Genomic DNA, 25,536 nt, shown 5'->3' with positions numbered 1-25,536 from the left:
TTACAAGCTTTTCTCCAGAGCCATAAAGGCTGGAAAGTTTTTTTTAAATGAAAGCTGAGATTCTCAGATATCACATGACTTTAGGAGATAAGATTTTAATTAAAAATACCAAATATCAGCTGGCTTTTGTTTAAATTACAAGAGTTGGCAACACTGAAATGAATACTTCACACCACCACAAAATGTCAGACCACCATAGGTAAATTTTACTCTTCAGGCCCAGAACAAAACCCATACCTACATGACATTTTAACTGTCAGTTTTAGCTTTGGACAGTAGGTGTCCCTACTACCCATTCACAAAGAGCCACAGTCTTCACTATACAGTATATACCTCTATGCAAGTACAAATGGAGAGGTTTGGGTTTGTTTTTTTTTAAAAAAAGAGATTGCTTATTAGTTGAGAAACAGCTAACAAGCTCAATCCCCCAAATACAAAGATATTTGCTTAAAGGCTTTCAATATACACTGAAGGGTTACATTTAAGAATCTCCACAACAACTGAGCACATTGCAAAATCTATAGCAATTAGTCCACAAGGCATTTGGTAAACATCTCTCAAAATTCAGATACTTTTAAAATACTATTTGGTCATGCCTTCTCATTACCACCTATATATGCACTAAGGCCCCAATCCTGCAGTTGCCTCTGCATGGTGGATCCCTGTTCCTGCACATGGCCACATGGAAATCAGTGGCACTCTGGGCAGGCACAGGGCTAATGCCTGCACAGATCTATTTGCAGGATCTGGGTGTAAGTGCTGTATCAAACTTTATTAATAAAGAAAACTGACATCAACTCCACAAAAAACATAATTCGAACCCCAGGCCTGCATACCAAACACACAACCCCCACAAACACCAATATTACTCAATCAGCATGCAGAAGGCCACATGTATATGGGAACAAATTTAACTTGATCAAAAAGTAGCTACATTTTCTGGAAAACCTCACTGCAGCAAACATGTTAATCCTTTTCTTAAGAGTTTAAATATACAGTGATGATGGTGAGCTAAATGGTAATAAATAGGATCATGTTTGGTTTGCTTTGCTCCTTAGAGGTGTATGGATTTATCTGACTGCTCTAGCAGAGGGGCATTAGAATCAACTGCTGCTAATATCACTGATCACTCTGGCGTGGTTCTGTGAAGAAACTGAATGTTCATCTACTGTGCCGGAAAAATAATTAAACTTTTGAACACCAAATGTTTCTGAGCATGTATCAAAATGGTGTTCACAGAAAGAATTATCAGGAGTAGAGCATGGAAAGGTCATTACTTCGTTTATATAGATCAATGTTAAATCAGAACTCTCCTGGGATTTTGCAGAAAAAGGGAGGAAGCCTAAGGACAAAGTCACCACAACAGTTTTTCATTACACTACAATGCACTTGGACTTTTAAAAATGTACTTCCATTTGAATCTATCATGTAAAACACACCAATATAAATTACAAGCTGTTAAAGAGTCAAGCCTTTGACACTTCACTTAAGATGAAAAATGTTTTTAACATGATAGCAGATTTTTGGCCTGTAAAACAATGTTTTTCAAATATAAGAGAGAGAAAGGGGATTGCTTGTTCAAACCTAACTATAAGGGTAACTTATTGATAAGTCTATGTGGTAATAAAACTAGTAATGTTGGCGCTTGAACTGAATACTGGAACAAATGATTATTGTCCCACTAGAGGCATATAATCCTACCAGTAATTCGGTTTTCAATTTCTCCTTGCATCTGGAGGGAGTCCACGTAAATGGTCCTGTTTCCAATGATTCGTGCACATGCAATTCCCCTGTAAGGCTGACAGAACCCGTCTTCATGGTAATCTTCTCTGCAAAAGACAAGGGGATTCTATAAGTGCATCTGCAGATGTCCAGCTGTCCCCAATGAATTTTTAAGAAATATATTCTTAAAATGACTTAAATCTGAAACTCCTCAATACTCCAGGTGCTACTGCCTCCCCTATGCCTACCTTCACACCACTTTGGAAGTATTTAGGGGGGCACCACTGCAAACATCTAATTCAAGAAAGAAGGTAAAACCAAGAATAATCTCTAAATCATAGGCTAATGGTAATGGGATTTGACATATGAACCTATTAAAAAGCTGTTAAACTGAAACAGTAATATAGATCATGTTACACATCCTCATGTATTTCTGGCATCTGACTGCATTGAATACAATTAGGCAAGCAGTTGGCTCTCGTCTCCCACCTCCTACAATTCTTTATTTCCTTAAGCAAATAGCAAAATAGGACTTGCCCAAGATTCATTTAAAATACGGCATAATTCTGAACCAAGAGTTGGATAAACAGAATGAAAAGTAATTAGGTGTTAACTTCTTTTCTACTCCCCTTGTTTAGATTCTTGAGACAGACACTCCTTTGCATGGCTGAATAAAGGGGAAACGGAGGGAAGCAAACCTGTCACGCTGTGGTCTCCCATAGGAGGGGCCACCTTATTATAGACTGCCATTTATTACATATTTGCCAAGTGCCTAACATAATGGAGCTCTGACCTGGTTGAAGCCGCTAAGCCAGGGGTGGGCAAACTATGGCCCACGGGCCGGATCCAGCCCCGGCACCTCAGGGTCTTGGATCCGGCCTGTGGGATTTCCCCCCCGTGGTGCCGCAGGCCCTGCGCCACTCTCAGAAGCAGCTGGCACCATGTCCGTGGGGCCCTGGAGGGGAAGGCAGAGGGCTCCGTGCGTTGCCCTTGCCTCCAGGCACCACCTGCCGCAGCTCCCATTGGCCGGGAACAGGGAACTACAGCCTATGGGAGCTTTGGGGGAGGTACCTGGAGGGGTAGCAAGGGCAGCCCGCGGAGCCCTGTGCCTCCCCCTCCCCCAGGGCTGTGCAGGGACGTGGTGCTGGCTGCTTCCCGGAGCAGCGGAGCCTGCCCTGGCCCCGGTGCGCACTGCTGCCACCTGAGAGCTGCTTTAGGTAAGCAGTGCCAGGCCGGAGCTCGCACCCCTCCTGCCCCCTGCCCCCAACCCCCGGCCCTGAGCCTCCTGCCACACCCACACCCCTCCTGCACCCCAACTCTCTGCCCTGAGCCCCTGTCGCACCCCAATCCCCTGTCCTGAGTTCCCTCCTGCACTCTGCACCCCTCCTGAATCCCAACCCCCTTCCCTGAGCCCCCTCATACACCTCACACCCCTCCTCTTCCCCAATCCCTTGCGCTGAGCCCGTTCCTGCACACCGCACCCCCTTCCCCCGCACTCCCTCCCGCACCCCAACCCCCTGCCCTGGCCCTGCATACAATTTCTCCACCCAGATGTGGCCCTCGGCCCAGAAAGTTTGCCCACCCCTGTGCTAAACCCTACCACAATATACATGTTAAACATTAATAAAATAAGAATTCATCCACAAATGCTGAATGAAGATTAACCACCACGGAGACATTTCACTTTTCTCCAATGGGAACAAAGGACAGGTGGAATCAGAAGGACAAGTTAATTGCCACAGTGAACAGTTTTCAGCTGCTCACTCATTATCGTATTAAAACCTCATTTTCTAACAATTCCTAAGTACTCAGAGTCCAAAAAAATTGAAGTGTTGCACAAGCTGCACAGTTTAGTCAGCCCAGACCACACCAATAGGAAAGTCAACGATCTCCATAATGAACCGCATGAATATGAAACCCGTTTGACCTCTTTCATGAAGGCAAAGTTCAAACACTGATCATGAGGAACAAAGTCAGTTAAGAGAACTATGTGTAACCATATCACACCCTCCTGCTCCACCTCTCTGCCAGCATAAAGCATTTGAAGGAATAAGTAATCTAATTAACAAGGTTTTGGTGACAAGAGCAGTATGATCACTCAGGTTCAGTTTGTTTATTTCTGTCAGAACTTGCAAATATCGTTCAGATATGTTGTATATACACATGTTAATACAGAGTTTCTCTGTGGAATTTTATAGTCAACTACTGATTAAACTGAAATAAGGCCATTATCTTGGATGGGCACAAAAATTAACAGCAATCAGATGTCAGAGGTTCTGACAGAAGCAAGACTCTTGTTATTAAAATGCCATGTTCCAAATGAATCCTTTATATCTCTCTAATATAGCCCAGGCAAAGCACTAAAATGAGTCTGGCAAGTCTGGCTGACAACTTCAAAGAAAACGGTCTCAAATGCTTATGGGTCAATATACTAAGAGATAAAGTGTAAGGTGTAGTATTAGCTGGTGTCTGCTACAGACCACCAAATCACACTAGGGAAACAGGATGATTGGCTCCTTATGCACCTACCTATAATGTGTAAGGAAAAAAAGCTGCATGATCACAGGGGACTTCAGTTTGAGTGACACATGTTGGAAGTCTCATGTTTCCAGTGCTAAAATATTATTGGAATTTCTATATATTATACATGACATTTTCCTAACTCAAAACATGTTACAATCAACACAGAGGAATTCTATAATAGACCTAATCTTGACAGATAAAGAGGTACTGTTCACAGAACTAAAAATTAATGGTAGCTTAGGTACAAGTGATCATGACTTGATGATATTTATAATGTGCAAACAGAATAAAATCCAAACCAGTAATATATACTTGGTGCTTTAGAGGGGCCAATTTCACAAAGCTGAAAACAATTCTGAGCCATATCAGCTGCAAGGAAGAATTTAATCAGAAAAATGTGGAAGGTAATTGGGAATAGTTTAAGAACGTTTTACTACTTACCCAAGAAGCCACAATCCCATAATCGAGGAAGGCGGCCATACTGGTGAAAATCAATCAATCGCTCTGTGTGTGTGTACCCCAACTCTCTACCCTGAGCCCCCCCGTTGCACCATGCACCCCAATCCCCTGAGCTCCCTCCTGCATTCTGCACCCATCCTGAACCCAACCTCCTTCCCTGAGCCCCCTCCCACACCCGACACCCCTCCTCTGCCCCAATCCCTTGCCCTGAGCCCATTCCTGCACACCGCACCCCCTCCCATACCCCGCACTCCCTTCCGCACTCCAACCCCCTGCCCTAGCCCTGCATACAATTTCCCCACCCAGATGTGGCCCTCAGCACACACACACACATGCACACACACACGTATGTATACATAAAATAAATAGAAGAATGGGGAAGTTGAATGTAATGAATATAAATCAGAAGCTAGGAATTATAGAACATTGATAAGGGAAGCAAAGGAACACAAGAAGAACTCTATGGCCAGCAGAGTTAAGGTCAATAAAAAAGGATTTTTTAAAGTATGTTGGGAACAAAAAGAATCCTAATGAGGGTATTGGTCCATTGCTAGATGGAAAAGATAGAATTATCAATAATAATGCAGAAAAGGCAGAATTGTTCAATAAATATTTCTGTTCTATACCTGGGGAAAACAGATGATATAGTCTTATCATATGAGGATAACACTTTGCATTTCACTAGTATCTCAGGAGGATGTTAAACAGCAGCTACTAAAGTTAGACATTTTAAAATCATCAGGTCCAGATAACTTGCATCCAACAGTTTTAAAAGAGCTGGCTGAGGCGCTTACTTGACTGCTAATACTGACTTTCAATAAGCCTTGGAACAATGGGAAGTTCCAGAAGACTGGAAGCAAGCTAATATGTGCCCGTTTTTAAAAAGAATAAAAACAGGATGACCTGGCTAATTATAGGCCTGTCAGTCTAGCACTGATCCAGAGCAAGACAATGAGGCAGCTGATATGGGGCTTGATTAATAAAGAATTAAAGGAGGTGTAATATAATTAATACCAATCAAGGTGGGTTTATGGCAAATAGATCCTGTTAAACTAGTTTATCTTTGGTTGATGAGATTACCAGTTTAGCTCAAAAAGGTAATAATGTTAATATAATATACTTAGATTTCTGTAAGACTTGATACTGCACAACTTTTTGACTAAAAAACTACAATGATATAGAAGTTAACATGGCACATTAAATGGACTAAAAGCTGGCTGACATTGAGTGGGTGTGTTTCTAGTGCAGTTCTGACAGGGACTGGTTCTTGGCGCTATGGTATTTAACATTTTTATCAATGGCTTGAAAGAAAATATAAAATCTTCACTGATAAAGTTTGCAGATGACATAAAAATTTGGGGGAGTGGTAAATAATGAAGACAGAGTGATCTGGATTGCTTAGTAAACTGGGCACAAGCAAATAATACGTGTTTTAATACATTTAAACATAAACGTATACATCTAGGAACAAAGAATGTAGGCCATACTTACAGGATGGGAATTCTGGGAAGTAGTGATTCTGAAAAAAAGATCTGGCGCGCATGCGGGATAATCAGCTGAACATGAGCTTTCACTGTGATGCTTCAGCCAAGAGAGCTAATGCAATCCTGGGATGCATAAACAGGGGAATCTTGAGCAGGAGTACAGAAGATATTTTACCTCTGATTTTGACACTGGTTTGACTGTTGCTGGAGTACTGTGTCAGCTCAGGTGTCCACAATTCAAGAAGGATGTTGATACATTGGAGAGAATTTAGAAAAGAGCCACAAGAATGATTAAAGGATTAGAAAACATGCCTTATAGACTCAAGCAAAAATCTATTTAGCTTAACAAAGAGAAGGTTAAGGGTGATTTGATCAGTCTATAAGTACCTACACAGGGAAAAATCTACATTCATAATGAGCTTCTCAGTCTAGCAGAGAAAGCTGTAACATGATCCAACGGCTGGAAGTTGAAGCTAGACAAATTCAGACTGGATATAAGACATATATTTTTAATAGTGAGAGTAATTAACCATTGGAACAATTTATCAAGGGTTAAATCAAGGGATTTTCCATCACTGACAATTTTTAAATCAAAACTGGATGTTTTTCTAAAAGATCTGCTCTAGGAATTATTTTGGGGAAGTTCTCTGACCTGTGTTATACAGGAAGTCAGAGTTGATGATCACAAAGGGCCTTTCTGGCCTTGGACTCTATGAGTAGTAGTGCCTGAGTACTATGCTACATTTAATCCTTTTGACAAAGGTAGTCACGTTCAACAAAGCTACAGAAATGGTGGCACAGATAGCCCACTCCATGACTAATGTTCAATTAATTTCACTCAGCTGCGCATATAGTCAGCATGGGGCATAACACATGGAGCAAAAGTACAGGGGGAATTGTTGAAAGAAAACGAGAGGGGCTTCATTCTCCATTCAAGCAGAGTTCTTTGGAGTCACATGAGGCTTTTGATATTTGTCCCAAACTAGATGCCAGTAACTGAATTTCTGGATGGAGCAGAAGTTAGAGTGGCTGAAAATAGGCAGAAACACAGCCTCTTCAATTTTCTGCTGCTTGAGCTGAAAAGGTTGCTCTGATCAACGGTACAAGAACAAATCTTAAACTTAACTCAGCAGCTCATGACAGCTCAGTTTGTCCCAGGCTACTGAGATCCTAAAGATGAACTGCAAAGGAAAAAAACTTTTTTGCTTTTGTCTTTTACTAATTATTTATGTATGTTTAAAGATTACCTCACTTTTCCCAGGTTGTTATTGTTGGGGTTTTGTCATTGTTGCTGTTTTTTGCTTTCTACTTGTTTTTAACAGAGAGGTATCAAGAAGACTAAAAGTCTTTACTTCCTCCTTTGTTTGTTTGCTTTTTTGCTAAAGAACACTCTCAAAGTCTGGAGACCTAGAGCAGCAATTTCTTAGGGCTGTTCTACGCTACATTGTTAGGTTAACATAAGCTACCTTGCATCGACCTAAGCCGTATAAGTGTTTTCATTTGTATTTGGTTCCCATCGACATTAAGTGCCTCTCTACAACAATTTAGTAATGCCACCTCCATGAGGTACGTAGACTCATGGTCAACGTAATTAGGTCAACGCACTGTCAGTGTTGATGCTGAGTTGCTTATGTTGACTCCTGAACGCCAGCAACAGTCATCCTATTATGCCTGACACTGACAATACAATTGACATAAGCACTCCTGGTGAGGACACGCACTGCCGACACAAGGAGCCAAGTGTGCACACACACAAGCAATGTAATAACTGCAGTGGCTGTATACCAACGTAAGTATGGTCAACACATTTTTGTAGCGTAGACTTGGCCTTAGTGTTTCATTAAAGGGGAGATGCAATGCAATTTTTCTTCAAAAAGAATTATTCTCCCAAGTGTTTGTCAGTAGTTTTAAACAAACAATCTGACTGAACATTCCCATTTCTCTTAACACCCAATTTCAGTCTCTTGTGATGATAATCCCACTGGTCTTCCTGCACTGCAAGGAGTACTCCAGCAAGAGAGAGAAGTCAAGAACTGATATTTCTAATGTAAAATCAAAGAGGGAGAACAACCTTTTGTGGGGAAAAGATGGGGAAGGAGGGGGAAATAAAAGCCAAGAAACACCGAGGTTTGTCTTTATGCTTCATAAGAAAAGAAAATGGTCTTTTTAACTTTTGCAGCTGATGTTCAACTCATGCCAGGCTCACAGGACCCATGTCAGAGAGTAAAGAGGGCTCAGCATTGATAAGGGAGTGTGTGGGGGGGTGGAGTTAGCTCCTTATCACACATACATTACAACCTAGTTAAACACAGTCTCTCCAACTGCTATCCTACAACTTTGAATCTGTGAAAGGAATGAAATATATATGCAATATGGGGAAAGCAAAACAACAAACAAAGCCCTAGATTCCTTTTCTCTATAACGCAAAACACACTAGAGTGCCATCTTCCCATTCAGGTGGCATTTCAGGCCCCCATAAACCTTCTGTGTGCTTTGGAAACAGGAATGTTATAAGAGATCTTTCGAAATAATTTGTTATGCAGAACTGAAAATATCTTCAATTACTGGTGTTTTGTTAAACATTTATTATTTCCATATAAATAATCACTTTGCAATCATTTAACGTCAACTGTACTTAAGGGTTATAGAACAATATAGCTTCATGCAAACATACATCTCATTTGAAATATTTACAATATATAAAATGCTGTGTACGACAGGCATTGCATAAATATACTGAACCCTACTAATACATACTATTTACACTACTATTATTAATCATGTTTATTATGTAGTGCCTAAGAACCAAATCAAGAATAGGGCCCATTGCGCTAGGGACTGTACAAACACAGAGCAGCAGAGCCCTGATGAGCTCACAATCTAACTAAGCAAGACAGGCAGGATGGAGGAAGGGAAACACCACACTGTGATGTCAGCAAACAGCAGGTTAGTGCCACAGTTTCTTTTTTTGGGAGGAGAAGGGGGTTTAGTAAGGAGGGGATTAGCTACATGGGCAGAAAAGGGAAGGGAGAGGTGACACTGAAGGGAAGGCGGGTGAGGGAACAGGGCAGGGGAGAGGGGAGCCTGAGCGACAGGTGTGGAGTGAAGAGACTGCGTAAGGGGGAAGGAGAAGGTTGCAGCAAACAGCCAATCAGCACAGTGCAGTGGCGGCGTTTTCCTCATCATGGCCCCCTGCAAAGCGCAATTCGGGGGCCCCTACCGGCGTTGCTGCCAGTCATGTTAGTAGGGGTCTGTGTCCCTGCATCATCATGCTGGGCAGTGTTTGTGATTCACTTTGGCTTTCACTTTGTCACCAGGGACAAGTAACTGAGTCACCCTATCGGAAGCCGAACTCACTGCTTCAGACCCCCCTGCAATTGCATGGGTTGCAGGTGCCTAATGCTGCCACTGAGCATAGAGCAGAGACAATCCAGTCAAAACTGCAGCAAGTTCTCTGAATGTCCAAAGATCCCTGCTTTGGCTGCAGCTGCTCCTCTGGGCTGGCGTGTCTGGCTGGCTCCTCTTCAGTTTTTTAGGAGAGGGGAGGCATCATCTGGGTTCTAGTACCCCCAAAGTGGGGGTAAGAGAGAGTCTCTGCTGAACTGTTCTGGAGCCAGAGGTGCTAAGGGGTGGGGTAGCTCCACCTGGCCCCCTTTTTACCCTTTTCCCCCAGTGCAGCAGTCCCTGCTTTGACTGCTTATCTAACTCTTCTTACCGTCTAGAGTCTCTAAATACTACTTTAACTTTATAGATGATACTCCACCACCTAGACAAAGACATCAAAGAAAAGACCTACAAAACAAAGGGGCCTTTCTTAATGGAAAAGCTGAAATAGTGAAAAGAATAAATATGAACAGAATGCAACACATGATAACTGTAACACAATCTATTGTACACAACTGTCACAGCTGAACAGGCTGGAGGGCATATTAGAGGAAAATGTCCAAACAACTGAAGAGTGACTCATGGAAACTTCATTCTATATTAAATTCCTTTCCTGGAGGTAAATAGGAATAGATAAACCAATAAGAGCCTAAAGTGGGCATGCACTTGGTGTCCTTGACAATAAAGAGGATCAGACCCAGTGGCTTATGTTGAAAAATGTAGAATATTCCTAGTTTAAATTTGGATGTTGAAGATGATATTTCATATGTTAATACATGTTACAAAATCCCAGACAGAACTTCAGGCAACAGGAACACACATGATGGCACACAGGTTTTACATAGATGGTGCACAGAAACACGATGATTTAGAGATTTTTAACTATCAAACAGAAGGGTTCATTGAACGCATTTTGAAAGCAGGTACTGCTAAGAGGGACCTAATATTTGCTAATGAGAGTTTTTCTTCTTTCTGTCTTGGTCCCACAAACTCAAGCTAGAACATAAGGAAAACTTATACATTAAAATTACTTTGTTTAAGAAGTTAAAGATACCATACTCTTTCCTGCAAAGCTGTGTGTCAACAATAAACAGGAATTCTCCTACCTTGAACATTTTACTATTGACTAACAAATTGTTAGCTAAGGCAAACTAAGGATATGAATTGTTATCCATTAAGTAGGTATCCAGAACTCATTTATATCCTGTTCAACTGCTATCAGTAAATCATGGCATTTATGCATTGTTCATGAATAATTTAGTGTTTTACTTTAAATCAAAGATGTCTGTGACAATAGGAGATAGAGAGATTCTTAAGTGTTCTTAGTAATAATGTTGATTCATTTCTCTGCTCCGATAACAATTAACAGATTGAACGTTAAGTAACTAGGAGCCCAATCCTGCCAGATGAGTGAACTGGAGTTGAGGGAACTCAGCAACTTGAAGGATATTAAACCTTAATGCAAAAAAGCATTTAAGAATATGCTTAAATCTGTGCCGATTCAGGAAAACACAGAGGCAAAAGCGCATGTGTTTTCCTGAATCAGAGCCTAAAAGATTAAATAGTAAAGAGCCTGATGGAGTTTGCATTTCTCCTGATCGATACACAAAATAAAAATGTAATTGTACAAATATTTGGTCTACAGGATTGTTAGATCTGGGCTGGTTATTGTGCAATATCTACTATTGTCACTGTCCACTACGTGCACCCAAACATCAAGATGATCAGCATTCTAAGAATCTGGACAGATATATTTCAGAAAATTAAGTTTTAAAAATAAATATCCCATTAATCTATTGTACCATATGCAAGTAACACAAAAGGATTACTTAAAATAATTTGAGGGGGATTTCTCTTTTAATGTAATAAATGGATAAATAGATTCATGGCCCCATATGATTGTTATCAAATTAGTAGGAGGAACCTTCATATTATATTCTAACAACCATGTAAGAGCAGAGGTGGGTGAACTTTTTGGCCCGAGGGCCACATCTGGGTGGGGAAATTGCATGCAGGACCATGTAGGGTTGGGGCAGGGGGTTGGGGTGTGGGAGAGAGTGTGGGGTGTGGGAAGGGGTGTGGTGTGCAGGAAGGGGCTCAGGGCAAGGGGTTGGGGCAGAGGAGGGGTGTGGAGTGTATGAGGGGGCTCAGGGTGCAGGAGGGGATGCGGAATGTGTGAGAGGGCTCAGGGCAGGGGTTGGGGAGCAGGAGGGGTCCGGCAGGAGGCTCGGGGCAGGGGGTTGGGGAACAGGAGGGGTGCAGGCTCTGGCCTGGCACCACTTACCTGGAGTGGCTCTCAGGTGGCAGCAGTGCACAGCGAGGCTAAGACAGGCTCCCTGCCTGCCCTGGCCCTGCGCTGCTCCCGGAAGCGGCCGGCACCACGTCCCTGCGGCCCCTGAGATGTGATGTGCAGGGCTCCATGAGCTGCCCTCGCCTGCGGGTATCTCCTCCGAAGCTCCCATTGGCTGCAGTTCCCATTCCTGACCAATGGAGCAGCGAGGGGCGATGCCCGCACGTGAGGGCAGCGCACCAAGCCCTCTACCCCCCACTCTCCCAGGGATGTGGTGCTGGCCACTTCGGAGAGCGGTGCAGGGCCTGCGGCGCCATGGTGGTGGCAATCCTGCAGGCCAGATCCAAAGCCCTGATGGACCAGATCTGGTCCGTGGGCCATAGTTTGCCCACCTTTGATTTAAAGCAACCTATAGAATATAACAGATATCTATATTTAGTTTAAAAATTCTGTAGAAAGGATATCATGAATGGAACTGGTAAGTGCCTTTAAAAATTTCCATCCATATGTCCACAATAAGCATGTAAACCTCAACTTCTGACTCTCTCCCTATGTTACTGACCTCACCTACTCCAAGATAAGAAATATTATTTAATTAAAAATTATTTAATGTGGGAAGAGGAGATTTAAGCCATCCCTAACGACAAGTAAGAGTGGAGTTGCAAAGATACTGGGAAGACTAGAGTTGGCTAGTGCAACAGGCTCAGTAGAGTGCCTAAACCTAAACAGACGGGACCAGATCTTCAACTTGTATAAACAGTCACAGCTCAAGCAATTGGTGCTATGACAATTTATATAAGCTGAGGATATGGCCCATGAATGTTGGAACCACACACTCATTCAGTTTTGGAGCACCCCAGAATATAGTTGTTACAATATTTAATGTTTCAGGCCTTTAATCTAAATAAAGTGAAATGGGATGTTATCAGACTTTCACTGGCATTTTATTGGTTGGCGATTAACATTTATTTAATTTTGTTAAGAAAAAGTTATCTAGAAAGAATTCCCTGAAAAAAATGGGACTTCAAGCAAGGGGCATTTTATTAGTCGAAGCTCCAAAATTAATATCTAATAATATCTAAAAAATAAAGACTGTCCTCCAAAACAGCATCAGGCATGTTTAATTTGTTACTTTTAATTAGATCATGTGATGTAATGTATTAAACCAAGTATTCAGTATGCACCCAAACATGCTCATGGCATTCCTATTTGTTGAAATGGTTATACTGAAATTTTATTGGCTGAGCTCGCGAACGCCTTACGCTCAATTTGACCGCATTTCTCTGTTTGTACATCTGTAACGTGATAATGTGCTGCATCCAATCAATTCTGAAATTTCAGGGAATGTTCTATGGAAGGTGGGTGAGGTAATATCTTTTATTGGACCAACTTTGGTTAGTGAGAGAGACAAGCTTTCAAGCTTACCCAGAGCTCTTCAGGTACACAACAGCTGGGAGATGTGATTCCCTCCTTGGGAAGACATTTACAGGCTAGCTCTGCTGGACCTCGTGCCTAAAAATAGCAGTGTGGCTGTGGTGGCTTGTACAGCTGGGGATTATGCTTGGGAGCTCAGTCCTAGCCACCACCTCTGCTGTTGCAGCCACACTGCTACTTTTAGGTGCTAGCTTGACGAGAGCTAGCATGCATCTGTGCTTAAATTCCCTTAAATTTTCTATGACAATTCTGCCTTCAGATGATGGGGTTTTTTTGAAAGTTTCAGCAACAGTGGCTCAGTCATTTCTAAGAATGAGGTTAGGGAAAAATACATGTTTTGCTCATGATAAAAAAAATTACAACCATTTCATTGAGAAGCTTTGGCACCCTCATGCTTCATGAAATTAGGTGGGGGAACAAGCTTGGTGTCAGGAATGTGTCTTTTGCAGTTCCCATGAAAAACTGCCCAAATTTGGCCAAATTATAAGCCTTTCTAAAATCTCAGTTCACACACACAGAGTAGAGACTTGACAGAATTTGCCAGTCAGTTCTCCAAAGATTCTTCCTGCAGCTACTACTTCTGGCTACTGCAAGTTGCTGGGGTGCTGGGACCTAGAACTCAGAGCAGGGAGACTGTCTCTCCTGTGCTCTCAATGACTGCCCCTGTTGGCACCCAGGCAGTATGGAGAAAGCCACCTGACTGAAATTCAGAAGGGACAAGAACCAGACTTGCTCGTGGTGGAAGGAGCAGACTGAGACAAGGAACCTGGCTGCGGGAGGGGTAGGAGAGACTAGGACTGAGAATAGATGCGGAACCTCGGACAGGGAGCCTGGGAGTGAGGGGGAAGACTGGGATTGCAACAAGGAGTTTGGTGGGAATGGAAAGGGGCAGACTGGGACAAGAAGCTGGGGGATGGGGAAGCGATATGGTACTTGGACAGAGTTAGAAGTGTCTAATTACTAGAGAACACACCCCTCCAGAACCTGGAATGGAACCCAAAATTCCTAAATCTCACCATTCCTCCGCTGTCAGCAAATATCTGTGAAACCCACTGGCCAATTGTATCTCTCATCCCCTCTAGTGCTGGCCCACACAGAGGATGAAAACCTGCTATGGCTATCAGTTACTCACTTAAGAGGCAGAGATCAGTGTAGCAGAGCTAAAGTTTCCAACCCTGATGAGCCATGCAGATGTCAATATAATTCCACATGACTGATATTTTTTCAGTTTGCTATTTTAAAGCGCTTGGAATGACACACCGATCTCAACCAATGCCTCTGGAATTCAAGGGAAGTTTACATCAAATAGCTCCCAACTACTATACATTTCCTGAAAGGGTGCAATATGCATAATCCTAAATGATCATTTTCTTTTAGTTTTTGTTCCTTTCAATTCAAAACCAATTACTGGGTGTCAATCATCATTTATTTCTAAAGCATTCTCTTTTTTTCTCCATCCTCCTTCGAATTCATACCTCAGTGCAACATCTATTCGTCTGAACTCTGCTACTATATTATAAAAATTAGTGGAGACTATCGTACAAAGCTCTGGTAAAGCAAACTGGCCTATGTTCAAAAGTCACAATTGTCATTTACTTTGGGACTCCATGCACGTCAAGTTATGCCAATTTATTGGTTATAAGCAATGGTACATGGCAGCTGCATAAATTCACCTAATCATATATAAAGTTAATAATCAATAAAAATACTTAGAAATTCAATTAAGAAAACAAATATTGTTCCTAAACTTAGTACGGAAGCACTTAGCTTTTCATGCCTCACACTAATGTTCTGCATGTACTGAGATTTCTGTCAGCTTGGGTAATGGAGATATGAATGTACGATGACCATTGTTTTCATTACCCCCCCCCCGCCAAAAAAAAACCAACCCAACTAATAATGGCAGAAAAACACATTTTAATAGCAGCACCTGGTAACCTCCTAAAGCTTTTACACACTAATCTCAAACATGCTGCTGACAGCCATCAGAGAGATTGTGAGAGAGTATGAGAGCCACTGGAGCACTGGGCTGTAAACAGTCGACTAAGCACACCACAACCACTTCAGACCATCTCGGATCATATTTAAGAAGCAGCTACAGTATTTCAACCCTGCAAACACAGAATACAACCTCCAAAGAATGTTTTCTCTAATTTCAGATTCCGGTTTAACAGAGTTGGCAGTTATAATTATGATTTAGTGTAACATTTAATAAACTGCAGTCCATTGCAACAGAGGAGAGAATGGAAAGATAGACTCTGATCTTAAAAAGAAAGAAAGAAAGAAAGAAAGAAAGAGGGAGTTACCTTCATATTAAACAATTTCCTAATACCATTGACAGCTCAGGCAGGTTTTTCCCCACTTTCTGGGAAACCTGCTGTAGTAACATTACACACATTTCATGCACTTCTTTTAGCCCTTTGAGTATTGCAAAACAATGAGCCATTCTATTGACACTTAGAGTGTCAAAAGAGGTACTTTTCAAAACTGATTTTGTAGAATAAAGTAGGTGAAAATGTCAAAATTTCTGTAGTTCAACATATCGAGAGAACAGTTTCACAAATACACAGAAGGGCTGTAAATGCAACAAGAGAAAGTTTACCTCCCATTCTGAATTTGGAAAATACTGATTTTCCAACTCTAAAGCGGGGGAGATATAGCTTAGGCTTGTGAATTTCACTTGTAAACCAAAAAAAAAATTTCACTTGTAAACCAAACAAAACTAAGTTTGAAACTACTTCTTTCATGCTTGCAGCTATATAAACCAAAACTGACAAAAATGTGGCTCTGAAATAACTACCCCTTTTTTTCATATTACTACCAGACTTAATAAAATGTCAAAAAAGACATTGTGGTTAGTAATTTTTGGGGGGGAGGGTGTAAATGTTTTACATTACTTAATTTTTAGAGAAATATTTCCTATGTCACCTCATATTTTAGACTTAATGGGGAATTAGAAGCTTTTTTTTAAAAAAAAGTCACTTCTATTGGAATTTTTAACCTATTTTTATTACAAACACCATCTCAGATAATTTTAGTTTAATTAAAAAGTAAAAAGCTGTCTTTTTTCAGTTTGTTTACTTTGTACTGTCTGTTTCACTTTTTCTCAAACAACAGTCAATTAGGTAAGTTTCACATATTGTCTGTGTGGTTCTATCAAAGAGCAAAAGGGGAAAATAAAGCATTTAAAAATAGGAAAGTGTGATTATGAAACCATAAAAATAGGCAGGATGCCTTATGGGCAGGTGTAATACCTGAAATTACTTTTAACTCATTTTTTGAAATTGATTAGATTTTATGATAATAGTGTTCCCTCTATCTTCTTGCCTCCCCTCACCCATGCATACCTTTCACCCACTTTAAGGCCAGTATGCATCCTAAGGCACTCTAATTAAACTCAATGTGGCATAAAATGCTGCACAGGAAGTCACAGGAACAAACAACTGCCCTTTTGTAGGGACACAATAAATACTTTGAAAGCCATTTAAGTTACTGAACAGTTGGGGTTAAAAGTAAATTCAAAACAAACTAAAGATCATCAGGGATGTCCAACAGCTGCAGTAGCGGAATAAGCCTTAGGGCTATCGCTAATTTGCATATCGATTTACATATACACATTGTTTAAAAATAACAAATGCACAAACAAGCCCTACTTGTAACTTCTTTGACAGAATAATTCAAATTGTTTCTTTGATCTCACCAAAAATAAGTACCTGTTACCGATCAGCTCCCTTCCCTGGGAGAGGGCATCTCTCCCTTGTGTTCACTGGGAGAGGGCATCTGGGAGTCAAATTTTATGAGGTCAGAGATGCATTTGGCCTTTAGCTATACGCTGTGCACCTGAGTTACTGCTTCCCACTTGACCAATGTGATAGCATGCTGACTACTAAAAACAAACTGCAGCTCTCTAGCCAAAAAAGATACATTTGACCTCTACTGCATATGAAGGAGGCACCTGGGAAACACTCATACAAGTTGTGTGTCAAACCTCCCACATGGTGACATTAGACAGTGCATTTATATCTGTCGGCAAGTTTACATTTTAAACTCAAAGTATGGGATTTACAGGAAAACAAACATTTACCACATTTTTATACTTTTATCTTTCATCGAATACATTACAGGACTGTATGTTGTAGCCTATGTGAAGCAAGGTTGCAAGTAATATGTCCAAACCCTTCAGACAATCTTAAAAATTCTGAAGTATTATAAACAGATGGCAGTTTTCCCATTTAGCTATGCTTATAGCAATAAAAACAGATACATACTTCACAAGATGTGACATAAGAGATTCAACTTTTAAGGATTAATAAGCCAGAGACAGATGCTCTATCTTCTGACCAAAGTCAACAAACAGATTTAGAAGAGTCATGTTACAGGGAAGAACAATGGCCCAGATCTTCAATTGTGGCCAATGAGAACACAGCACAATTAAGGAAGGGGAGGAGAGGCACCCTTTGCATTTCCCCCAACCCTGTATTAGCTATGTGTCAGGTATGTCCACCGTAACATTAATTTAGCGCAGCCTGAAGTATGCTTTAAATTATGCCAGCTACCCATGTCCAGTAGGGGCCAATCTGACAGCTGGAGCTCTGCAGAGCATAAGGAAGCTCTGACCAGAGCCCCTTCTTTCTGTGTCAACAACAGGGTGCGGGAGCATAGGATCCCCAATGTTACTGTAAGATCTCACAATAAATGACCCTCCTATAGCTGATATTCCTGTTTTGAGGGCCAGGATCTGCTAGTGGTACAATAAAAATATCATGTTTAGACAATGGCATGGAAGAAGGTAAAGTTCCATTGTACGACTTCATTTTTATATTTGGGTTAGTATTTGTTTTGAGAATCCAAACCACATGTATTAATAGCAACAACCTCTATTAGCCTATTTTTCAACTTTTCTCAGTCAACCCTTTCTTTATGAAATCCAAGACCATTTTTTATAGGAAGGGAAAAATCCAATCTGTTACAGTCCTGCTACCAATGCCACTCAAATGATCAAATTGCATGTGTAGAAACTAACATTTATTGAAACTAGTACATGTAGCATTAACTCTGAACACTTTTTTAAAAGGAACCGTGAATGAAACCATAAAGGAACAGACACCCCAAAGAACCTAAAAACTTTGCTGCCTATGACCCTGTCTCCTTGGCCTTGACCTCCCAATCCCCCAAACAAGGGGTGAGGGACATGGTGGCAGTATGTTCTGGGGGACAAATGGGTCATCTTCTGAGCAGGGTTTGGGGGCCAGATACATGCTGGTCTTCAGGCACAGTCTCAGGCTCATTGTTCCCCTCCTGCATAGTCACAAGGCTCCCCAGGAGGGATTTTGGGTGCCAGTCCAGGATGTTGTGCAAGGAGTCCTGTGGCTACGTCATCGTCATGGGGTAGGTGGTTGGGTCCTATGTCTCAGTATTGATACTTTTCAGCATTTCAGGAATGCAGTTGTTCAGCATCCTTCAGTATCACAGACAACTTCTGCAGCCCCCCAGAAAGGAGCATCTGCTGAAAATGGAAGGGTGCATGAACTAATGGTTTTAAAATTTTAATGCATTGACGTGTATGTATTTCTTCTTTGAAGGCTGGTCATCAGTTGGAGAACATACAATTTTGAAAGTACCAGACTGGAAAAGGGCATGATGTGGGGATCCGGCAATCTATGCCAGAGAGATATTTGTGCTACTTGTCACCCCTGTACTTATTGCTGAATGGAGGGGTCTGGAGAGCTATGAAGGTGGACCAAGCAAATTGGCACTGCCATTGAACCTTAAGAACCAGCTTGAGTTTCTGCTGTACCAGAAATTTGCTGACATATGCTTACAGAACTGGCAAGCAATTTGCATGGAAATAGACTACATTCCAAGCTAGCAGATGGAGCCTGCATGGAGAGGGAGTCGCAAACCAATGCAAATGCCCACCCACCCACCCCTAAGCCTCCCCCTGCACTGTCAGGAAACCTGGTCCCTTTATCCAGCAAAGACTGGAGAAAGGAACAGGGAGGAATAAAGAGTCACATTCCGTGAACTTTCCAGTCAAGACTGCAAGCCACTCGCCTCCCCATTGCAAAGGGACACTGCAGGGTGTCTGTGCAGCTGTGGGAGCGGATCCCTCACCCATCCCCCTTTCTCCTGACTTGTGCAGCCTGGCTTCAAGCAGGAAGACGCTGGACACTAGGGACCGGCAATGCTTGAGAACATTCATACTGTGACAGAGGACCACTGTCACATTCCTCTCAGAAGCAAAGGTTCTCCTTTTCCGTCCCGGCCCTGATACTAAACCGACCCTCCCTTTCGCATAGCTCCCATTTGTAGAGCTGTGGGGGATTACTGTACTGAAAGTCTGTGATCTTGAAAGGAGCAGAAAACAGCTGTAACTTTGGAGAACCATTAATCACATACAAATGTCCTGTCCCCAAACCTGAACTTTCTCCCCACCCCCACCCTTGCTGTCAGACTGTTGGCCAACAAACGCACAGACCCATGAGTAACATGATAGTTAGCTGATAATCTGTTCTATAGCTTCTGCCAAAAGCTGCATAGTGGTTCATGGTAATTCAATAAAATGTTGAATTTAAGTTGCGTTTTGGTTGGGGACCATTGTATGTGTTGACAGAAGGGGTGGGTGGCCTTCCAGTCCTCCATGCAGACCCAGAGAACGAGGGAGGGGATGTTGGTGGGGAGGGTAGAGTTTTAGCTTACTTGTCTTGGGTTCTGGTTTCTGCTGAGTCTCAGGGCCTCCCTCCTTTTCAGAAGGGACTTCCAGAACCAGCTCCTTCACGCAGAGGTGCAGGATAACATCCTCTTCTTCCTCTGGGGCCTCCTCCTCCCCTGTCCCCACTGCTTCCACACCCTGGCCTTCTTCAGCACCCTGTCAGACAATGAGGCTGGCGGGTTTGAGGAAAGGGGTCATGTGTCCCTCAGGCTCAGTACTGGGAGTGCTGGAGAGCACCCAGTCCAGCTCTTTGAGAATGGTCATGTTAGAGGCCCCTCCCAGCGCAACTGCTGGAGTCTTTTGCCCTGTGGTACTGGAACCTGGGATGCTTTATCTGTCCCTGGCACTGGGCTGGAGTACAGTGAATGAGACTGGTGCCAGCCCCTCCCCAACTTCCCAGTACAAGTGTAAGTTCCTCATGCTGCGGGAGAAGTCGTGGAGTACAGTGAACTCAGACCACACATTGATGAGCACCCAGGTGTGCTCGGCTGACCAGATGGCTACTCTCGGAGCATGTTCCATGTTCATGTGTGCGGGTGCAGTGAAAACTGTTAAATGGTCAGTGCAGCTTGCTATTATGGGTGAGAATGATGGGACAGAGACCTTTATAGATTTGGGTAAGGGTCAAGCAGGAAAGAGTTCGGCGCATTGTGAGAACAGGGCTGGAAGACTTTTGATCGTGGGACTCAGGACATGCTCCTTGCCCCTGTCCACACTACAAATTGGCACAAGTAGAGGGCTATGCCATTGCCCAAGGCATGTTCATACCCACACTGCTCAGGTATGCTAGCGTTCTTGCCCTACACATGCCTTCAAACCCATATTTCTGAGGTTTAGATGTGGATCGCAGAGGGATTCTCATACAACCACCTGCTTGGACCCACGTCCAGTTGACGGTGGAGACATAGCTCTAGGGCAGGGACAGGCAAACTTTTTGGCCTGAGGGCCACTTCGGGTTTCCAAAATTGTGTGGAGGGCCAGTTTGGGGAGGCTGTGCCTCCTCAAACAGCCAGGTGTGGCCTGGCTCCGACCCCTATCTGACCCCCTGCTTCTCGCCCCTGACGCTCCCCCCTCCCACTCCCCGGGACTCCTGCCACATCCACATCCACATCCACCTCCCCCTGCTCTCTGTTCCCTGACTGCCCCCCACTGCCCCGTCCAACCCCTCCTCTCATTCCTGACTGCCCCCCGGGGACCCCCTCCATTTCCCACCCTCTGACCGCCCCAATCCCTATCCACACCCCAGGCCCCTGACCACCCCCTCAAACTCCCCTTCCCTCTATCCAGAGGTGAAAGTAAGCCGGTCCAGTCCGGCTTACCGGCAAGAGCCAGTATACCATGCCGGACCGGACCGGCTTCCCTGGCGGTGATTTAAAGGACCCAGTGCTCCTGCCACTGCAGGGAGCCCCAGGCCCTTTAAATCACCTCCGGAACTTCGGCAGCTGGACTTGGGCGGTGCTTTAAAGGGCCACGGGCTCCCCGCAGTGGCAGTACCCCTGGGCCCTTTAAAGCACCACCGGAGCCCGGCTGCCAGAGCTCTGGCAGTGGGACTCGGGCGGAGGCTCCCAGCATTGGCTGGAGCACCGGGCCCTTTAAATCCCCGCCTGAGCCCAGCTGCCGGAGCCCCGGGGCTCTGGCAGCCGGGCTCCAGCAGAGATTTAAAATGCCCGGAGCTCTGCGATGGCCGGGAGCCCTGGGCCCTTTAATTCACCCCCTGAGCCCTGGGGCTCCCAGCCACCTCTGCAGCGGAGTGATTTAAAGGCCCCAGGGCTCCTTCTTTTCTGATAGAAGGGCAAATTGCAATTCCTTTTCAGAAGTGAGTAACGTTGATCGTAGACGATAACAGGATTACACAGTAAAACAAAAAGGAATGCGTTTTTGTTGTGTCTAACCATTCCTCTACTGCTGTATTATGAAACGGAAAATGTGACAACCTTCAAACCACAGCAAAGGATGGTCAGACACTTTAAAAAAAATAAAAACAAACAAAAAAACCAACTTTCCATTATAGATTTGAAAGTGTGCTTTTACCACGGCCATCAGCCAGGGAATTAAAAGTTAATGGTTGGATAATACAAATCACCAAACTAGAATTGATTTACAAACCAAATGTGGTAATTTTGATAAATCTGTATTTTTACATCTTTCTGGAAACATACTCCAGAACTTTACAAATAATTATAAACCTTTATGGAAAAAATTTAAACCAACCTCTTCTAGAAAGTCTTTAAAAGAAAATTAAAATCTGTATGTCTTTAGTGTAATTGTTATACAACCTTACTTAGGCTTTTATGAAACCCTATTGACTTCATCCTTATTGAAGTCTACAGTCCTTTTTTATATGGGCAAATCTGACTCTTAATGTGTTTGGCAATCCTTGATTGTTACACAGTCTTCTAGAAGCCCGGTTTAGCATATGGCCGCAACATAAGCATATGGATTAAATGAAAATTTATATGATAGATTATATCAAACAGATAAAGGTTGATATTCTTCAAGACTTAGGGATTGTTTTAAAATGAGGTACAACTGACTTCAGTGTTCTCACTGAAGTGTATCTTTTTAAAAAACATTAATACCAAGAGGCATGGAACTTTGTGCTTCAGATGGAAACTGGATTGGATGGCTAATGAATAAAATGAGCCCTTTGTTCCGCACCAATTCCTTCTGTAGTCTAGTTCTGCTGGCAGTTCAGAAGGCCATCTCTCTCCTCCTCTTCCCTCACTCCCTGCTCCCACCCACCCATGCATACATGACTGGTTGCATAATTTAAAAAAAAAAATCACTTGCAGCCAAAACAAAAATTAATACTTGACAAAATACAAGACCCCAAAATACAATGAAAAAGACAGAAGTATTGATCGGATATACCTGGAAAAAAACCCCCAGATATTTTCAACTAGAAGACGAGCAAATAAGAAAGCCCAGAATCTTGGTGCATGTCAGAATTACATTCAGCATACCTCAGAGAGGGGCAAAAGACGTTAAATAAAACTGGATTCTCTGGCTAGCAAGGCTACTTTAACCTATGCCTAGCAGCTTATGTTCTTGATGGACTGTTCTGACTGCTAGGAATAAATTGTTGGATCACCCCAGTCACATCCTGTTTTTCCCAGCCATGTCCCCTATGCAAAGCTTCTGGAACGGGAGCCTGAATCTGTCTCAAATACTTCTTAAATACACATATTAATTCCTGAAAACAAAAAATTAATTCCAAGGCATTTAAAGATTGCTAAAGTGATAATTCCACCACCAAACATAAAAGGCAAGAAAACATTAAAGTGCTCACCCAACCCTTGCAACTTCTTCTTCCATATCCACCAGCCAAAGAACACACGTCTTCCCATTTCCACACAAAATGTGCAGTCTTCAGTTCAGACACTAGAGTCATCAGGGATGGATGCTTTCTAATTGTTTGGGATGATGATCTCTTATTGTGTTGAAGGAGAAGGCTAGTGTGTATAGTCAGATGAGGATTTAGTTGATGGTGACATTTAAGACTGGTGTGCTAGATTATTGTTTATGGGGCGTTTAACACTTTGTGAAGTTATTGTTGGTAACATGCCCCAGGAATGTTATTTAGGTGATGTAATGAGGATGTACAATGCTGTGCACTGTTTTTCAATAGCTGATATTTGGTATTGAAGTTAAAGTTCCTCCTTGTGTGTGAAGATGAAGAGAGGAGGCGTGTGGCTCTGGGTGGTGGATATAGTCAAGTTACAGTAATGCTGAGAAGGCAAAATCATAGTTGTAAGTTGCAACTGTGGGGTGAGGACTAACTAGTGATTTTCTTGCTTTTTTATGCTTGTTTTCATGGTATATGCACTTGAATGAGCACCTATGTAGAAGGAATTTCTGAGTTTCTAATGAAGTCTGTATCAGTGGAGTGAAGTCTAATAGTTATCAACATTGTTAGCTATCAGTGGTGACATGTATTCTCTTCCCTATGTCTCCCCAAAACCACACTCCGCAACATCTCTCTCCATACCCACATCCATTATTCCCTACCCACATTCCAGATCCCCCTATTTCCCTACCACATTCAGATTTTAAACATCAATTGTAGGTGGTTTGTGCAAAGAAATCTGTATTTCAAGTTGCCCAACAATTTCCATGATAAGATCCTGTTGCCAACTGTTAAATTTAAACCATTTCATGCTGAAATTGTCTATGTTAGGTGTCTGCCAATGGCCACTTTTTTTTGTGGAAAGTTTCAGGTAAAATGGTTCAGTCATTTCCAGAAATAAAGTTAGGGGGAAATATGTTGTTTTGCCCATGTTAAAAAAAAAATCTTACAACTATTTCTCTGAAAAGCTCTAGGGCCTCCATGCTTTGGAGAAAAGACTTAAAATTTGAAAAGGGACTGGGGGGGAGGGGGAGGTGGGAAGCTGGGGCGAGTCAGCCTGGTGTCAGGACTTTTGCCATACCTGTGAAAATGTGCCTAAACTGACCCAGTTATAAGCCTCTGAACAATCTACTACTGAACACTAGCTTCACAGAATTTACATGAAGAAATGATACAATAAAGCTTACTTAAATTTATTCAAACAAATGCAACAGTAATGGCAAAACAAAGCCAATCTTCCTTCTTTCTTTCTTTTTTTTTTTTGGTAATTTGGTTAGCCCACCAACTCCAGGCAGCTGACAGAAATAAGGAAGCCATCATGAAACATTCATGTATAAATTACATTACAGAACAGAGGTTTCCTAATTATTCAGAGACAAATACCTGAACTAATTTTACTTGATTTTTCAAGTTACAGTAACATAACATGGGTAAAGTTACAACCACAGTGACCTAAAATTTGACCTCTTCATTTCTGACCACCAGTGTTGCTCATGCTTGTCCTGTAAATGGTTACTGTCTAGAATCACAGTTTTGCAGTATTTTGCATCTCTAAAATACGAAATATGCAAGCAGAAGTTGCTTAAGAAAATTCTGTCAAACCAAAACTAACTGTAATACAATGCTATCCTTGTTTGAAAAGACTTCAGCCATTCTGAGGGTTTTCAATCAAGCTAAATATTTTTAGCAAAGACATGTGGTGACTGCCAGCAGTGTTTACAGGATTTATGACCCAAATTCTTTCACAGCAAAATCATTAAGGATGCAGTAAATGATTTCCAAAAAGTACTTACTGAAAATTGTGATTCGGGCTGTTTGTTGGACCTATGAACATAAAACAAATACAAATTATTGACAAATTCAGCTCATGACTGTAGCATTAAGAAAAGCTAGTAGCAGGCTAAATAGAACTCCATAGATTTCTTTAAGGAAGGTTTGCAAAGCATCAAATAAAAGGCTGTGAGTTCCTGCCCACAATACGGTTATTTTCAAAACCACAAATAAAAATCACATGAATCTTCTGTCTACTCAGGCAGAAACCTGAGTGGACTTCATTTTTGTTAGAATGCATCTCATGGTATAGAAACATACACCCTCAAAAATACAAAGCATTATCTTGGCATATCACTTATCTCTTACTAAGCCCAATTAAAATCATTTTAGGCTTAATATCAGAGCTGTT

General features: G+C 42.3%; 2 protein-coding genes across 4 annotated transcripts in view; both read right to left on the bottom strand.

Annotated features, from left to right (window-relative positions):
* ROR2 (receptor tyrosine kinase like orphan receptor 2) overlaps nucleotides 1-25,536 on the bottom strand; it is a 236,959-nt gene that overhangs the window by 18,175 nt on the left and 193,248 nt on the right. For all 3 annotated transcript variants that reach the window (XM_048851192.2, XM_048851193.2, XM_075128632.1), the window contains exons 4-5: nucleotides 25,148-25,178; nucleotides 1,702-1,829 (exon numbers count right to left, since the gene is read on the bottom strand). In XM_048851192.2, the coding sequence (XP_048707149.2) occupies nucleotides 1,702-1,829; nucleotides 25,148-25,178 (159 nt within the window). The remainder of the gene's footprint in view (nucleotides 1-1,701; nucleotides 1,830-25,147; nucleotides 25,179-25,536) is intronic.
* The window catches only part of AUH (AU RNA binding methylglutaconyl-CoA hydratase), a 510,281-nt gene that overhangs the window by 418,861 nt on the left and 65,884 nt on the right, over nucleotides 1-25,536 (bottom strand). The window lies entirely within an intron of this gene.

Source organism: Caretta caretta, chromosome 5, assembly GCF_965140235.1.
Source record: "Caretta caretta isolate rCarCar2 chromosome 5, rCarCar1.hap1, whole genome shotgun sequence".
Classification (NCBI taxonomy): Eukaryota; Metazoa; Chordata; order Testudines; family Cheloniidae; genus Caretta; species Caretta caretta.
The sequence above is the reverse complement of the archived record's forward strand: the minus strand, read 5'-3'. Positions and strand labels throughout refer to the sequence as shown.